This window comes from Narcine bancroftii, chromosome 1, assembly GCF_036971445.1.
Source record: "Narcine bancroftii isolate sNarBan1 chromosome 1, sNarBan1.hap1, whole genome shotgun sequence".
NCBI classification, from domain to species: domain Eukaryota; kingdom Metazoa; phylum Chordata; class Chondrichthyes; order Torpediniformes; family Narcinidae; genus Narcine; species Narcine bancroftii.
Genome location: NC_091469.1, coordinates 76750934 through 76769363, shown reverse-complemented (window position 1 = coordinate 76769363; position 18430 = coordinate 76750934). Strand labels below are relative to the sequence as shown.

Sequence of the window (18430 nt, the reverse complement as noted above, 5' to 3'; positions counted from 1 at the left end):
GTGTGTATGTATATATATGTGTGTGTATCTATATATGTGTGTGTGTATCTATATATATATATGTGTGTGTGTGTGTGTGTGTGTGTGTGTGTGTGTGTGTGTTTGCGTATATATTCCAATGAAATCTCTTTCCCCTCCACCCCCCTCACCTTAAACCTATGTCCTCTGGTTATTGATTTCCCTACTCTGGGAAAAGGACTGAGCATTCACTGCTAGTTTTTCCAATATTATCCACTATGGCCCCGAGACCATTTCAAAGTGCTATTTTGAGTTTCTTTTTTTAAAATAATAAATCCTATTTATTTCTTCTGATTTGCCCTATTTGTCGTGTAATTTGCTATTTGTAAGAAAAATGTTGGTAATTAAAATTTTAAAGATTAGTTTTTAAAAAATAATTCTGCTTTCTTGCAGGAAAAGACAAAACGAAGCCTGAAGATTGAAGAAGGAAATTCTGCTCAGCTTCATGATGCTGTAGTAGACAAATCCAGATTGATCTTTACTATAGATTATTTAGACCGAAAATGGTCAGGGGAATATAGCATCAGTAGCAACCAAACTGAAATTGAATTAATCAAATTTAAAACGCACACTGACAATGAAGAAAGCGAAATGGACATTGCAATCCATGTGACAAACAATGTTGAACACACCATGTTGATATTACATAGCCCTTATTGGATGATAAATAAAACTGGGCGGATGCTTCAGTATAAAGCTGATGATGTTCATCGTAAGCACCCTTTGGACTACAAAAAACCTTTGCTCTTTTCTTTTGGGTCCAAATTCATTTTTCAAAAGAACAAGGTATACTATTCCTTAGGTTTTTATCTCAGCAAGATTAAGCACTAATTGGCCTTTACTTTCATTACTTTGATTAGAAATAGTAAAATTACATCATTCATTGACAATATTTGTTATCAGGGGAATTTAATTTGGCAGAAGCAGGTGCATGGGGAAATTAAACATGATCAAAGTGTAAAGAAGCCAGTTATAACTTCCAGATTCCCATTTCACCCAATCCTTTCAGTAGAGATATATAATTTGTTGTTAAATATTAATTGTTCATTTAGATCCAGAGGTGTATTGATATTTTACTGGCACTAACATTCTCCAACCATTCCTCCTTTGTCTTAATTGATGAGGGAAAGATTACTCCAAGAGGTCCAAGCATTCAAAAATTACACATCCAGGAGAGTACAGTGAAATGGAAAAATTCCCTTGCTTGTCCTAATTATGGCATTATATTACAGCTCCAAGCTCTATGAACTTTACTGATTGGAAAGTCTCTTTAAATATGAAAGTTGAAGTAATGAGATAAAAGGTATTATCTTTTCTAGTGGAGGGAGCTAACTGGATGGCCAACCAAGATATAAAGTGAAAATAAGTTGGTTCAGTTAAAAAGTCACAGCCATCCTACTGCATTTCTTCCCATTTGCTAACAAGTCACCAGTTCTTGCCATTTATCGGACAATGTCAGATGTCTCAATTTTGTAGTACACCTAGAGCAGGTGATAAACTCAACTAAGACTTTAGTTAGCTAATTTAGAGGAAATGCCTTCCATCTATTATGTCCTTCATGCATGTTTCAAGTGCCTGAAGAATTTGAGTATGAGAATACAGGTACACAATCCTTTATCCAGAACCCTTGGGGGACAGTTCCGAATTTCGGATTTTTCCGGATTTAGGAAAGGCCACCCGAATTGAGCTGCCGTATCCACCCCCACCCCCTTCCAGTCACCCTGCCTTCTCCCCCAACACCCCCTCGCCTGCCAGACACATGCTGCCGGTCTCTCGACCGCACGACTCACGCTACCGGTCTCCCCTCCCTTGCCAGCCCGACTTGCGATGCCGGTCTCCCGGCCGCCCGACTCGTGGTGCTGGTCTCTTGCCTACCCGACTTGCACTGTCAGTCTCTCGACTGCCCAACCTGCGCTGCCGCTCTCTGCCACCTGACTCGCCTGCCAGTCTCCCCCCTCGCCCAATCAACTCGCGCTGCTGGTCTCTCCCCCACTCGACTTGGACTGCCGGTCTGTCGCCTGCCTGACTCATGCTGCCAGTCTCTCCCTGCTGGTCTCTCGTCCACCCGACTTGCGCTGCCGCCTCTCTCCCCATTTGCTGGATTTTGGAGCTATCCGGATTTTAGATGTCCGGATAAAGGATCGTGTACCTGTATTGTCAGATTAGAAATTCCAATGGTAATATTCATCTCTTACAGTCTACTTAATAAGTGAATTAGTTCTGAAATTTTTCCAATTTTTATTGTTATTTTAATATTAATTTTGCTTTGCTGTCACCTGTCCTTTAAATAGAGTAAATGTTTTAATGATATTTTAGTAAAGCATTTCATTTTATTGATTGATTTAATTTTACAGTGAAATAAATACCATAAACTGTACATATGAACTACTTCAAATCAGTCATTCAACATCATTTTGTAATGATCTGGCCTGACTAAGAATATAGAAATTATTTATATTTAGCATTTAACATTCTAAAAATAATTCAACTACAATTTAGTCTTACACCATCAAGTTTCTGGCATTTGCAGCTGGGATCCAACTCCATCTTCCTGCCTTTCCCCCATAACCCTTAATTCCTTGACTCTGCAAAAATCCATCTAACTGTGACTTAAATATATTCAGTGAGGGAGCCTCTGCTGCTTCGTTGGACAAATCATTTCACAGATTTACCACACTCTTGGTAAGGTAGGTTCTACTCATCTGTCCTAAATTTACTTCTCCAAATCTTGACCATATGTTCCGTAGTTCTAGTCTTACCTACCAATGGAAACAACTTTCCTGCCTTTATCTTATCCCTTTTATAATTGTATATGTTTCTACAAGATCCCCCTTCATTGTTCTGAATTCCACTGAGTATAGTCCCAAGTGAATCAACCTCTCCTCATAGGCTAGCCCTCTCATCTCCAGAATCAAGCTGGTCAATCTCCTCCGCACTGCTTCCAAAGCTAGAACATCTTTCCTCAAGTAAGAAGATCAGAAATGCATATATTACTCCAATTGCATGTCACTATTACCCTGTGCAGTTTCAGCAGATCCTTGCTGCTCTCAATTCCTCTAGAAATGAAGACCACTGTTACCTTTTGCACTTGTAAACTAACTTTCTGTGATTCATGCAGAAGCTTTCCCAATTCCCTCTGCAAAACAGCAAGCTGCCATCTTTTCACAATTTAAATAATAATCTGATCTATTGTATTTTTTCCAAAATGTCTGACCTCACTTTTACCAACATTGTACTCCATCTGCTAGAACTTTGCCACTCAACCTATCTAGGTTCCTCTGTAGATTTTTCACATACCCTTTGCTTTTGCACTCAACTTAATGTCATTAGCAAATTTAGATACCCTGCACTCAGTCTCCTCTTCCAAATCATTAATGTATAAAGTGACCAGTTGTGGGCCTTGCACCACTCCACTCAACACTGATTGCTAGTCGGCAAAGCCCACGTTATTCTCAACTCTCTGCCTTGTATTGGTTAACTAGTCCTTTATCCATACTAATACATTACCCCCAACTCCATATATCCTTATTCTTATGGATAAAACTTTTATGCACTACTTTGTCGAATACTTTCTGGAAATACAAGTATATTCCCATCTTTCCATTGCGCTCATTATAGCTTCAAAGAGCTCCAGTAATTTTGTCAAACATGACCTGCCCTTCCTGAACCTATGCAGCATCTGCCTGATGGAATAATATCTATGCAGATATTACACAATTACTTTAGCTTCAAGGATTTTTCCTACTACAGACATTAAGTTAATTGGCCTATAGATACATGCTTTCTGCCTATATTTTGGTAAATTGCCACAAATGCATCTACTATAACTTCAGCCATTTATTTCAGAAAACTTTCAATCCATTAGTTTGGTCAGCACTACCTCTTCAGTGATAACAACCTTATTGAGGTCTTTACATGATGTTAGATGTGTCTTCCACTATGAAGACCGACACAGAATTGTCTTTCAAGGCCATTTCCACACTACTCAGTATTAATTTACCCATCTCATCTTCCAGTGTTCATGTTAGCACCCTTTTTTACTTTATGAAATTATAAAAATTAGGGATGAGAATATGAAGAAGTGTTTTATTTGGTTTTATCCTGATAGATTTTTGCAGATATTTTTAGCAAACTAGTATAACTCATGAAGGTTTGCTTTCTCCTCTTTGGATTATATTTTAGAATTTAGTTTTAAATTGTGTATCTAGCATATGGTCAATTAAGATTCAAGTTTTTGACAGTCAGATACCTATTGTAAAACAAGCAAATATATATAAAATGTTGTCATTATCTTGTATTTTGTCCCCTTATTAAAACAAATTTATAATTATATGGTGTTCTAAATTTGACTGCTAGCTCACTGTTGCAGAGTGAAATGACAGATGCTTTGAATGGTATGAAGCTAACTGAAGCATAGTGAAGTTGTATGTGCTTCATAATGTACTTACAGGTTCAGCTTCGAATAACTGACAGCCAGTTGTCAGATTCGTTTTCTCTGGATACTGTGGGTAGTTATGGCTCCGTTAAATGCAAGGGATTAAAAAAGGAGTATCAGGTAAGAAAATTCTTACAATGACAAATGACAATTTTATAATGGAGGTGAGGGGGTTGGAGGATTATGGGCGGAGAGTGGGAGAGTTGAGCTAGTGGAGTTGTATAAGTGAACTGGTGCGGACTTGAAGGACCGACGTGGCCTGTTTCCGCGCTGTAAACGGCTATATGGCTATATGTTCAAATGTCCAAATGGACATTTCTCCACAGTAAAGACTAATGAATGATATTCACTTAAAATTTCATTCATCACCCGTGTTGCCGCACAAAGATGGCCATGTTGATCTTTAATGGAACCAATTCTCTCCCCAGCCCTTTTACTTTTAATACATCTTTAGAATCTCATGGGATGTTTAATTTTCTTACCTTCAGATCCATCCTGTGTCCTTTTTTTGCTTTTCTTATTTCCCTCTTAAGTATCCCTCTAACACCTCTTATCCTCACCAAGAGATTCACAATATAGACTGTTCAAATCTGGCATATATCTCTTTTATTTTGAACCATGAACATGATGGGATTACCATTCACCCTAACAGATGCATGCTGTGCCTGAATCAATGCCACTTTGCTTTTAAAGGCCTCCCATTTATCAGCTGTCATCTTTCTTGAAAACACCCTCTCCCAATCAAACTTTGCAAGTTCCCATTCAAAGCCCCAAGAATCAGCCTTGCCCCAATTTAGGACCTTAACTTGCTGCTTTAAGTTACTGCAGTGTTCATGTAGAAGGCACTTTCACGGTACTACTGGATAAGGAGTTCAAGGTTTGAGGCTGGTTTTTCCAATACAGATGATGAATTTTTGGAAGGAAACAGCAAGTGCTTCCATGTGTCTGCCAGATGGTAGAATTTAAGGAGATGCTATCCATTTAATATTGATAAATTAATGCAATGTATTGTATTTTGTTGGTTATATAAACAGGAGCCAGTACGTGCCAGTTGTAAAGAGCTTCTCTTAGAAGTTGAGGGTGGCATAATTGGCATGGCGGTTATCACAATGCCTTTACAGCACCAGCAATTGGGACTGGGGTTCGAATCCCATGCTGTCTGTAAGGAGTTTGTATGTTCTCCCTGTATCTGCGTGGGTTTTCCCAGGGCTTCAGTTTCTTCCCACTGTTTGAAACGTAACAAGGGTGTTGGTTAATTGGATGTAAATTGAATGCCATGAACTCATGGGCCGAAATGGCCTGTTACCATGTTATATGTATGTCTAAATTACACTCCTGACTGGAAATTCCACTTTGGTGGAAAAGCTTAACAAATTCAAAGGCAAGTTACTTGACACAGGAACCCTACTTCTGACCTACTTATCTTCAAACTTTCGCATTTCTAAGCTTCAAGAAGCAGAGCTCAGTGGCTTAGCAACACTGTTAACCCACAATATTTCTCAAATCCAGCTGTTTTTCAGAACTGAAATCGAGAAAATCTATAGTTAAAATCTGTTGCCTTCATTTGAGAATTGTAGAATTAGCACTCCTTGACTGATGGAAATTGGGACTATGGAAACAAGCAACAAAATATAGAAGAACATTTTCCAGTTGCCAATAACACAGATCAGTTTTATTTACTAATTTGTAAACAAGAGCAAATTAAGTTTAATCAGATGAATTTTTTTTTTCTAGGTTGGTGTGAGAATAGATACCAGCAGCTTTAACCTAACAAGAATTGTTACCTTTACACCATTTTACATGATCATCAATCGAACAAAATACAGGATAGAAGTGACTGAAGAGTGTGAGGCAAAGTGGAAAAGTATTAATTCAAATCAGGTAACTTTAACCTTGTGAATCAATGTTGTGAATATTTGGAGAGGAATTGGTTCCTCTGAGAAAAGGTGACTACTGGAGGATATGAAGAGCAAACTAATATAGGGAATTGGTATACTTAATAGATAAAATGGAAAAACCATGGCAATTTTCCTTATCTTAATCTCAGGTATGTGCTTTTATTATATGCTAAATGTTATCGTGTTATATGGCGAGCTCTCCACTGGCAACCGAGACAGGTGCACCAAAGAAGAGGTACAAGGACTGCCTAAAGAAAGCTCTTGGTGCCTGCCACATTGACCACCGCCAGTGGGCTGATATCGCCTCAAACCATGCATCTTGGCGCCTCACAGTTCGGCGGGCAGCAACCTCCTTTGAAGAAGACCGCAGAGCCCACCTCACTGTCAAAAGACAAAGGAGGAAAAACCCAACACCCAACCCCAACCAACCAATTTTCCCTTGCAACCGTTGCAGCCGTGTCTGCCTGTCCCGCATCGGACTTGTCAGCCACAAACGAGCCTGCAGCTGACATGGACATTACCCCTCCATAAATCTTCGTCCGAGAAGCTAAGCCAAAGAAATGTTAAAACTGTTTTTAATACATAAAAAAAACTGCTACAAGTTGCTATTAGTGTGGTTGAAGCATCTAGTAATATTTTGGATATATGAATGATGTTGGAAGAAATAGGTTTCTCATATTATTGTGTTTTGATTGAAATTGGATTTTGCTGAAAATTGTGATTTAATAAACTACAGTAGGTGAAGATTTTACTTTGTTGCTGTTTATGCTTGATTAATGTTTATCTGTAACAATCCTGCCACACTAATGTTAGATAGAATCATGTAGTCCCTTTATATGTGATTGTTTTCCAGTTTTCAATTTATTAAATGAATTATTATAATGAATTTAATTGTTCCATATAAATTTAATTGATTCTCTAGTCAAGTTGTGTGTAAAAAAAAAAAAGTCCCATTAACTAATTGACAAAGTGAGATGAAGAGTTGTGAACATTACCTTTGCATTACATTTGAATCAGTCATATCCCTTATTTTATGAAGTACTTTGTTTCATTTAGTGCATCCCATTCTGGCCTGCCAGGGATTCTGAAAAATTAGCTGTTCGAATTGAAGGATGCAGCACACACCCACAAAAGTTTTACTTTAACAAACAAGAAAATTGCCTTTTACTTCGTCTGGATAATAAGGTAAAATGTTAAAGTACATTAATAATACAAGTAGCTATGTCTGTTTATTAATAAGAACATTTTTCCTTTAAAACATTTGTCTCGATCAGCTAGACAGGGTTGTCCTCTTTCACCAGCATTGTTTGCTTTGGTAATAGAACCTCTGGCTCAAGGTATAAGACAAGATCCTAGTATCAAAGGAATCACAATAGGTGAACAAGAGTATAATATTAATTTGATTGCAGGTGATGTGTTGACATATTTGACATATCCTAAAGACTATTTAAAATCATTGCAGAATACATTAAATCAATATGGTACACTTTCAGGTTATAAAGTTAATTGGGGAAAAAAGTGAAATATTATCTATTTCAGATGAAGATTATACAGATTTTAGACAAATTACTAAATTTAGATGGTCTAATAAAATTAAATAATTTAAATTATATACTGTTGCTGAACAAGATTGAAGTTCATTTACATAGATGGAAAGATTTACCCTTGACTAATTGGGAGAGTTAATTGTATAAAAATGAATATATATCCTCGTATACAATACCTTTATCAATCTATTCCAAGTGCGATACCAAAGAAAATTTTTAAGGAATTAAATAAAATAATTTGATTATTTTTGTGGAAAGCTAAATTGTCAAGAGATTCTATGCAAAAATTAACATGCCGGTATGAATGGGGTAGACTTCAATTACCACATTTTCAAATTATTATGAGATGGCACAATTGAAATTTATTAATAGATTATTTGATACTCATCAACCACCTATGTGGGCAAAAGTTGAATTGGATCAAATTTTTGAAAATTAAACAAGTCATTTTATTTATAAATGAAATCCTTCATTGTTACAAATATATAAATTACCTGTATTATGACATATAATGGATAATTGGTATATGCGAGATCAACTTATAGGGTCTAAAGGAAAAATTTCAGTGAAATCACCGTTGTATCAAAATAAATTAATTCTGTTTTATTTAAATACTCCTTTTTTGAAAAATTGGGAAATGAAAGGAATAAGTACTATACAAGATTGTTTTGAGGCAGGCAGATTAAATTTAATCTAAATTTAACAGATTACCTGTACAAGAGAAGTTTGGTATTTCATCAAATTCTTGGCTTATTATCAAGTTCAAGATTTTTTACAAACACACTTTGGTAGGGATTTAGTGTTACCAGGTCAAAAGAAGTTTGAGATTTTAATTATAGATACAGGAATGAAAGGGTTTATATCAGATATGTATAGGTTGTTGCAAGAAAAAATGGGTAAAGTGGATGTGTATAAAACAAAAGAGAAATGGGAGAAAGATTTAGATACTGAATTGTCTTAGGAAGAATGGTCAAATATGTGTACTGATAGTGTTACAAAATTACTTAATGTGAGATAAAATATGGTCAATTTAATTTTATTCATCAATTGTATTTGACTCCTGAGAAGTTAAAGAAATATGGATTTAGTTCATCAGACTTGTGTTTCAGATGTGGGGAACAGTCAGGTACTTTTATGCATTCTGTTTGGACATGTAGGAAAGTTAAGCCTTTTTGGTAAAAAGTTATAAAATTTTTGAGAGATTCATTTAAAATTGATTTGCAATTGGATCCACTGATGTGTTTATTAGGTTATATGAATGTATTAATTGTGGGGTTGCGAGCGGACAAACCACAACTGGTTTTTACGCGATTAGGATTAACAGAAGCAAGAAAATGTATAGCTATTACATAGAAAAATGAGGTAGAGTTGAATATACAAAGATGGCATAATGAATTACAATTGTGTTTATATTTGGAAAAAATAACTTATAATTTGCAAAGTAATTATTTTTTTGTTAAAAATGTGGAGTTTATATTTGGAACATATGGCTATTGATCTTAATTAAATGATACGTACAGAGTTGGTACATCAAACAGTTAATTTTAAATACCCGAAATAATTTTTTTAAGGCTCCGAGGGATGGGAGGGTTGTGATGAGATAGCCTAGTAGAGGGTGAAGGGGGGTATTGTTTTCTTTTGATTGTTGTAGGTTGTGTTTTCTTTTGTAATGTTTTATAAAATCTTTAAATAAATTTTTCAAATAATACAAGTAACTATGTCTGTTTATTAACAAGAACATTGTTCCTTTAAAACATAGATAATTAATCATCCTCATTCTAGTTACTTTGAATTAATAACAGGTTATGCCAATAAAAATCCCAGGTAATTTTGGGTTAGTATAGGCAGGGGAATAGACAGAATTCTCTGTATCAAGGATCAAGAGTTGCAATAACTGTGTTGCCTGCCTAGTGCTTAGGTTTGGGTTAACTCATCTGATCGGCAGAGAAATTTGGAATGGGAGAGGAAAGATCCTGTTGCCATGGTCCATGTGGGTAGCAATGATATAGAACAAGGAAAGGGGTTCTGTTCAGGTAATTTGAACAACTAAGGTCTAAATTAATAAGTAAAATCAAAAAACTTTCAAAGGATCATTAAGGTTGTTCAAAGGATCATTAAGGTTGTTCAAAGGATCATTAACTGCTCTCCTCTTCAACAAATAAGATGTTGACGCTCACTGTGTTCCGACAATTATAGCTTTGTTTTGAATTGTGCATTTAATGTATCACAGCACTTTTTTATTGATTTCTATATTTATTACAGTTTGGAGGCATCATAGTGGATGTACACCTGGCAGAACATTCTACCTTGGTTACTTTTAAGGATTACCATGAAGGGGCTGCTCCATTCCTCATTATTAATCACACAGATTCAAGTACAATTGAATATCATCAAAGGTACATTTAACAAGAATTTAATTGATATCTTTAGTAAGAATTTCTTTAGGAAAAAAAATGGACGAGTTTTTAAATAAAATGTAATTTTAAAATTATTGTCTGCACTGATTAAATCAGGAACAGAAATCTACAGCACAGTACAGACCCTTTGGCACATAGTGTTGTGCCAACCTAATAATCTAAAATTTCCCCGCTGCATAACCCTCCATTTTTCTCACCTATCCAATAGACTCTTAAAAGATCTTATTGAACCTGCCTCCACCACTGTTGCCAGCAGTACATTTCATGCAGCCACAACTCTTATGAAAAACATACTTCTTACATCCCCCACCGTACTTAGTGCCAAGCATGTTAAAACCATGCCCCCCTAATGTTTGTCATTTCACCCTTGGGATAAAGCCTCTAAGGATCAATACCTCTCTGATCTGAAACTCCTCATTCAGGTCACTCTTTATCCTCCTTCGCTCTAAGGAAAAAAGACCAAGTTCCTTAGCCTATGCTGTCCAATCCAGGCAACATCCTTGTAAATCTCCTGTGCACCATCTCCAAAGCATTCACATCTTTCCTGTAGTGAGGTGACCAATGTGATCACAATATTCCAAGTGGAGTCTAAGGTTGTGTATAGCTTCAAAATTACCTTGTGGCTTTTGAATTTGATCTCATGGTTAATGAAGGCCAACACACCCTGCACCTTCTTAACAACACTATTAACCTGTGCAGCAGCTTTGAATGTCTTTTTTTTTGCAAAGCATTTGCACCATGCACAAAAAGGAGCATAGAATTAATTACTGTTACAACTCTTACTTTCTTCCAATGATGGTGTATGTCCCACCTAGTTCCTCCAGCAGATTAGTGGTAATTCTGCTGCACCCACAGGAAAAAGGAATCTCAGGGTTGTGTGTGATGTCATGTATGTACTCTAAGTTGTGACCTGATACAATAATTAAGAACCTTCCTGAAATTTACTATGAATTTTGTTCTCTTTTAATTAAGCTTGAATTGTTTAAAAGTTTAGAAATTAGGTACCTGATCCTGGCATCTGATGGTTATATCTGTACTGCCATTCAAACTGCAGAACCCTCTTTCATAACCATGTGGTTCAACGTTACAGAATTTCTTTTGTGCTTTGCCAAATTATAAAAGTAGATCAGTAGTTAAAAGCATAGTTTAATGGTATGATTTTTCTTGTGTTTAGCACTGAAGTTCGGAGTTGAAATTTGGTCTCTTTACTTGATGATAAAACTCCAAGATAACAAATATAACAGTATAGCTGTGTTTCAAATGTCACTATATATTGCAAATTCATAATTTGTTCTCAGCAATTCAACTGGAAAGAAGAGTGAATTAGAGCCAGGTAAAGCAACTTACTATACCTGGGAACATCCCACAGGATCAAGGTTTCTGAAGTTGGGTTGCCAATGTGAGGATGTAGAAGAAGAGCTAAGCATGGTAAAGGTAAGGATGTGGAGTATTTTTACATGCATATCTTTTCCACTTCAGCACCATTATCAATATGGATTGTGTGCTTATTCCATTTAAAATTTCAGATACAAAATCTTAAATGGTGGGGCCCAACCCTAAATGTGTTGATGTGTTGTTGAGAAATCTGTAAAGAATCCAACTAGCTGCATTTCATACTGTTACGACCCCAAAGGACCCCAAAACCCAGCAGCAATAAATATTCACCATGTATTTTACTATACTTTGAAAGTTCCAGCGCTCCATTCTGGGCACCAATTGTGATTATGCATTGTATAGAATGCAAGAGAAAAAAAAATTACACAAACTCTCCGATACCAGTTTGACCATTGGCAAATGGTCATGTGGTTGGAGAACAGTCATATAACTGCAAGAGTAATCCGAACATGAATAGTAAGGACTTTGGGTTCACATTACATTAGTCCTGTCTGTCAATTCCAGGATTGGCGCCAGAACGAGTGATTGGGGGTGGGGGGCGGGGGGCATTAGGCTAACCAGGGAGGTTGGGCACAGTCGAACAGTCATAAACTTGCTCAGTGCGGGGGGTTGGGGGGGGAGGGGCGTGCTGGTGCCCTACCTACCAAATGGGCATAAACCTCCTCCATCCCTCTGATGTGGGAGCCAAAAGAACTACTTTTATTGCATGGAGAGTGATGCAGGTGGGGGAGGGTGGAGAGTCAGTTGTGTGTGTCAAGCTAGTGATGCTTGACGCACACTAGTGTCGCAAGTGTGGGCGGGTCTGATGGTGAGTAATGGCCACGAGAGTATGGAGGGGCACAGCACCTCGCTTGGGGCAATTCTTACAGATGCCTCCCCCCCCCCACCTTGGCGCTGACCCTAGTCAATTCCTTAACCTTCAGAAAATCTACATTCCTCTTCCATGTACCTATAGTCTGCCAGTGTTTGCTCAAAAAAGAAATGAAGTCATTTCCTTGGTGTGAGAGCATCAACGACTTCATTGTTACACCAGTTATTATATGGTATACATTCACTGCTGCCATCTGGAATGATCCAGTCTTAGAAAAGCTGGGTGTCAGAACTTTTATTCACCTTGCCTTTCTGTTCCTTGATGAAATAATTTTACAATCCAATTTTAAATGTTTTAGTTCAAAATGTTAAATGCCTGTTTGACCTTCAATCATATTATCATAATAAACTTTGTTTTTTTTAATAATAGTAGTGAAAATCAAATGCTCAGATAGTCTCTCTCACTTTCAGGATACATTCTCTGAATTTTCAAAGGATAATGGGTCTTTTTACATAGCATCCTTCTTTGAGGGCCTACAGAGAATCATTTTGTTCACAGACGATGAGAAGGAATACAGACTTGCTCAAGAAAATGAAAAAGCAGAAATGCCAGAACAGGAAATAATTCTGTCCTTGCAGAACTTAGGAATTTCATTGGTTAATAATTCGACAAAGCAGGAAGTGATCTACATTGGTATAACAAGGTGAATGTTTGTAGCAAAATACTGTATTGTGAAATACAATTTGTCACAAAACCGAACAATCTAATATTACTTGGTTTCAAATACTGCCATTACTTTGAATTTATTGTTAACTAACTTTGTTAAATACTGCAGCTTTTTAAAAGTGGAGGCAATTATAAATAAGAATAAAGCTATTTTTGTGGGATTAATTTGCTAAACCTTACTTATTGTTTATGCTTCAGTTCTGATATTATTTGGGAATGTAAACCCAAGGCCAAATTGCGTTGGAAACCAATGAGTAGGAAGCAAACCGATCAGCTGGAGAAGGTTTATAAAGACTATGTGGAGACATCACCTCATGAAAGCAGCATTGCTGAACTTCCCTGTAATTTGCAGGTAATGTTAATAATTATATATACCCTAACCTTATATGAAGCATTTACTGATTTTGGGCAAATTACTCCAGATTCATTGATGTCTTTTCTCTCAATTTACTAATGTATAAATTTAATATTGTAGCATTTTGTGTTTTTACTTCAACTTTTGAAGGTAACTCTTCAAAAATGTTGACTGATGAAAATGCCTAGTGAAATGTGTAGTATGGTGGTTTCCATCTTGGTTCCTTTTGATCATACAATGCAAATGAATAATGGGGAATAGAAAATTTGAATGGCTTTATTGCTTAATATTACCAAAAAAAAAGAGGCTGCATCCTTGCTGGTCTTGAATTCTCTTGCATGGACATCTTTGGTTTACTTTTGAAAACCAAGCTTGAGTTCATTGAAATAAATATTCACATAGAACTTAGTTATTCTTTTGTGGCTGTGCATATACTCGTGGCGAACCGACCCCGCATGTACCGCCATGCTGGTGGGACAGCCGTGAGAAGATTACGCCGTCGATGACCTCCTTGGTGCGTGGGTTAGAGCAAGGTCTGCACCTCGGGTGAGCATGGTGATGTCACCGCTGACACAGGGGCGGAGCTCACGCCGCCCTTAAAGGGATGCGCATGAAGTTTGAATAAATCAGTTTGTTGAAACCTCTAACGTGGTCGTGGTGTATTTCAATCTGTGTAGCAGTCGCTACACTTTATCATTAAAATTACAGAATGGCTCTGTAGCAAGTCAAAAGTAAATATTTCAGAAAATGACTTGATTTTATTTTCAATGTGAAAGTCAATGCGTGCCCTGAAGTGAGAGAGCTATAGTGTATGCATGAACTTTTTAAAAAAATGTATTCCCAAGATATATTTATCACTAGTATGTTCAATGTTTACTTCTAATACCTGCTAGCATTTCAGATATGGCAATTATGTATAGGCTGCATCAGATGAGATTGGCAAATTTCCTTTTTTTTATTTACTTACAAGTAGTTGCTAAACAAATTGCAAATGACAATTTGGATATGAATTTTTTTGAGAGAAAGGAAGTTCACTTTATCTTTTATGTAACAAAAAGGCTCTTCTAACTCCCAATGGTGTGGATATGAAACTTTTACAACCTTCTGAAATGCCAATAAGGAGAAATTATCAGCCAGCTATAAAAATTGAATACACCATTTCAGCTCATCAAAAGTCTCTCAGAATCCAGATTTTCAAGATCCAGGTATGTTGCATTACTGGTAGTATACAATACAGTTACTCGAAATGATACACTGTGAATAGTTTCCTAATGCCACCAGATTCAGTAATCATCATCAATGCTTTTGGAAAAAGAGTTAAACAATGAAAATACGCAGGCACATGATCCAAAATAGCTTGGATAACTTGGAGTGACAGAAAGTATCTCTGGAGTCTCCCTAGACCCTCCCCACCCCATGCCCTGTACCTCACATTGACATGATCTAACTGGATCGTTATCTGAAGGCGTGCAAAATTATTGAAGGCCCCTTCTAGCACCCCCGCATATAGTGTCTTTCAGCTGCTTCCATCAGGAAAGAGATACAGGAGGATCAGAGGCAGCACCATCAGGCTGAGGAACAGCTTCTTCCAAAGGCAGTGAAAATACTGAACGACCAAAGGAACTGCTCACACTAACTATCTGAGACACTCATGTTCATGAAACAACATCTGTTGTCTCACTACCATCTCCAATCTCATCACCTCTGGTCACCTCCCCCATACAGCCACCAACCTCATTTTCTCCCATCCCCGCACTGCTCGTTTCGACTTTCTACCCAAGATGCACAAACCCAACCATCTGGGTAGACCCATTATTTCTGCTTACTCTTGTCCCACTGAGCTAGTTTCATCTTAGCTTGATTATCTTTTCTCCCCAGGTCCAATCCCTCCCCACCTACATCTGCAATACCTCACATGCCCTCCATCTCTTCAGTGGCTTCAGATTCCCCAAACTGGATTACCTCTTCTTCACGATGAATGTCCAATCCTTTTATATCTCCATCCCCATACAGAAGGATTTAAGGCATTTTGTTTCTTTCTGGACCAGAGCCCCAACCAGTCACCCTCTACCGCCACCCTCCTTTGCTTGGCAAATCTTGTCCTTACTTTGTACAACCTCCTTTAACTCGCCTCACTTTCTCCAAATCAAAGGAGTAGCCATGGGTCCCAGCTACGCCTGCCTGTTTGTGGGCTTTGTGGAATAATCCATGCTGCAAGCCTACACAGGCAAGACCCCTCAACTCTTCCTCCAGTTTATCAATGACTACATCACGCTGCCTCATGCACGCATGATGAGCTTGTCAACTTTATCCATGGCCAGCTTCTCAAACTCACCTGGTGCATCTCTGACAACACTCTCCCCTTCCTGGATCTCTGTTTCCAACTCGGAAGGCAAGCTTTCCAGTGATATATATTACAGACCCACTAACTTTTACAACTACTTTTTTTATAAATCCATTAATATACATATCAAAATGTTCCATTTTCAAAATATATATAACTTTCTTTTTTTCTTACAAAACAAAACACAATAACCCCTTCCCTCCGTCTTCCCAGTATAAATCTGTACAATTGTCAGGGCTTACAATTGGGTTTATAAAAGAAAATCTTCTTTGGAGAGGCCACTTATATTTTTATACTAATAGCACCTTTTTATATTTGGGCCCCTATGTAGTCCAGATATGGTTGCCATATTTTTTTTACATACATCAATTTTTTAGATTGTATGTGATTTTTTTTTCCATATGAATACAATTATTCATCTTTGTCTTCCATTATGCTATCTGTAGAGGGGATTCAGTCTTTCAAGTAATCACAACACATTTTTTTTGCCATAGCTAAAGCTATTTTAGCAAATGAAATTTGGAATGAGTTAGTTTATTATTTATTTCAATAAAATTGCCCAAAAGATAAAGCTCCGGATTGTCCATGAAGGCCACCCCTGTTATCCTTGTTAGTATTTCAGTAATGTCTCACCTTCACACACAGCCACATACATGTAAGAACATTCATATTTCTATCCCACACCTAAAACACATTTCTGATATTTCAGATTTTGATTTATGCAACTTCTGTGGTTGTGAGATATAATTGGTGTAGGAAATTATATTGTACTAATCCATATCTTGCATTTTTAATTGACGTCATGCTATTCAAACACGAATCAGACCAGCTTCTTTCCATTATTGCAACTTATAGATCCGACTCCCATCTCTCTCTTGATCTCTGTCAACCTGGCTTTACATTTTCATTTTGGAGAGCAAACTACATCCTAGAATTAAATTTAGGTGTATTCCCCAGCCAAACTGTTTGTTCCATTTTACTAACTTCAGGTGGGGCTTAGCTGGAGAAAGCAGAAGAATGTCCCATTAGCTACTCCATACTTATTTCTTAATTGTTCAAAAGACATACTATCCTTCCATTTAACAATCATCAATAACCATCTTATTCCTTTGTCATACCATTAATTCAATAATTTATTACCCAGATTCATCGGTAGAAGAACATCATTACATAATGATATACCTGCTTTTTTTACCCCGATACATTAAATTTTTTCTTGCCATATTCTGATCATGTGTATTAATATAGGATTATTTGTTTTATTGTTATTGACAGTATTCCACTTATAAATAAAGTCCTTCATTGCCTCTTTTATTGAATTCAGTCCCATTCAAATCCACGAAGAGGGGCTGTTTTCTTCAAAGAAAGATTTTTTTTTAAAAACTTGCTTATTTATGCTGATAAATAGTACTTCTTAAAATCTGGAATTCTAAGTCCTCGCAATTTATAGTCTCATGTTAACTTTTCCAGTGCATTTCTTGATACTTTGTTATTCCATAGTATTTGTCTTATACAATTATGTAATAATTGAAAGAAATTTTTAGTTAGTATAATAGACAATATGAAAGAGATACTGTCGTCTTGACATTACCTTGATTTTTGTACAGTTTACCCTTCTTATTAATGTAAACAGATCTTTCCATTTCTGTTAATCTTTTTTCTATTTTTTTCTGGTAGAGGGGCATAATTAAGGTTGTATAAGTTTTGTAAATTATTATCTGTCATTATTCCTAAATGTTTAATTCCATCCTTCATTTAAATCTACTGCCTTTTGGATACCTTTCAAAATCAAAATTCTGCAATGCCATTCTCTTACTTTTATCCATAATTATTTTATATCCTGATATTATGTGGGATTTCCCCCCCCCCACCAATCCTACAACTACCTTGACGACACTTCCTCACACTTTGTCTCATGCAAGGATTCCATCCCCTTCTCTCAATTTCTCTGTCTCCGTCACATCTGTTCCCAAATGATGAGGTCTTCCAATGCAGATCTTCCAAAATGTCTGCCGCCTTCCACAAGCGTGGCTTCCTTTCCACTACCTTCAATTCAGCCCTCACTCGCATCTCCTCCTTTTCCCACTCATCTGCTCTGGCCCCCTCTGCCCCCGGTTGCAACAAACATAGAATCTCCCTTATCCTCACCTACTACCCCACCAGCCTCTGCATCCAACACATTATCCTCCAGAATTTCCGGCACTTACAACAGGATCCGTCTACCAGATATATCTTCCTCTCTCTTCCTTTGTAGGGACCGCTAACTCCTTGACTCTCATCAACTCATTCCTCCCCACCAATCGCCTTCCCAGCACCTTTCCCTATGGCGACAGGAGATGCCACACTTGGCGCCCATACCTTCCCCCACTCCATGGACTGGGGCCCCCTTTGTAGTCGTCTCTACTTCGGAGAGTTTGGACACAGATTGGGAGATTGCTTTGCTGAACACTTTTACTCCATCTACACCAGTTGCCAACCTTTTCA

The 18430-nt window shown here is 37.2% G+C and overlaps 1 protein-coding gene across 5 annotated transcripts in view; it reads left to right on the top strand.

Annotated features, from left to right (window-relative positions):
• vps13a (vacuolar protein sorting 13 homolog A) overlaps positions 1 to 18430 on the top strand; it is a 397184-nt gene that overhangs the window by 279266 nt on the left and 99488 nt on the right. For all 5 annotated transcript variants that reach the window (XM_069930496.1, XM_069930495.1, XM_069930501.1 and 2 more), the window contains 9 exons: positions 412 to 804; positions 4469 to 4573; positions 6188 to 6334; positions 7408 to 7536; positions 10161 to 10294; positions 11614 to 11749; positions 12992 to 13224; positions 13446 to 13599; positions 14661 to 14807. In XM_069930496.1, the coding sequence (XP_069786597.1) occupies positions 412 to 804; positions 4469 to 4573; positions 6188 to 6334; positions 7408 to 7536; positions 10161 to 10294; positions 11614 to 11749; positions 12992 to 13224; positions 13446 to 13599; positions 14661 to 14807 (1578 nt within the window). The remainder of the gene's footprint in view (positions 1 to 411; positions 805 to 4468; positions 4574 to 6187; positions 6335 to 7407; positions 7537 to 10160; positions 10295 to 11613; positions 11750 to 12991; positions 13225 to 13445; positions 13600 to 14660; positions 14808 to 18430) is intronic.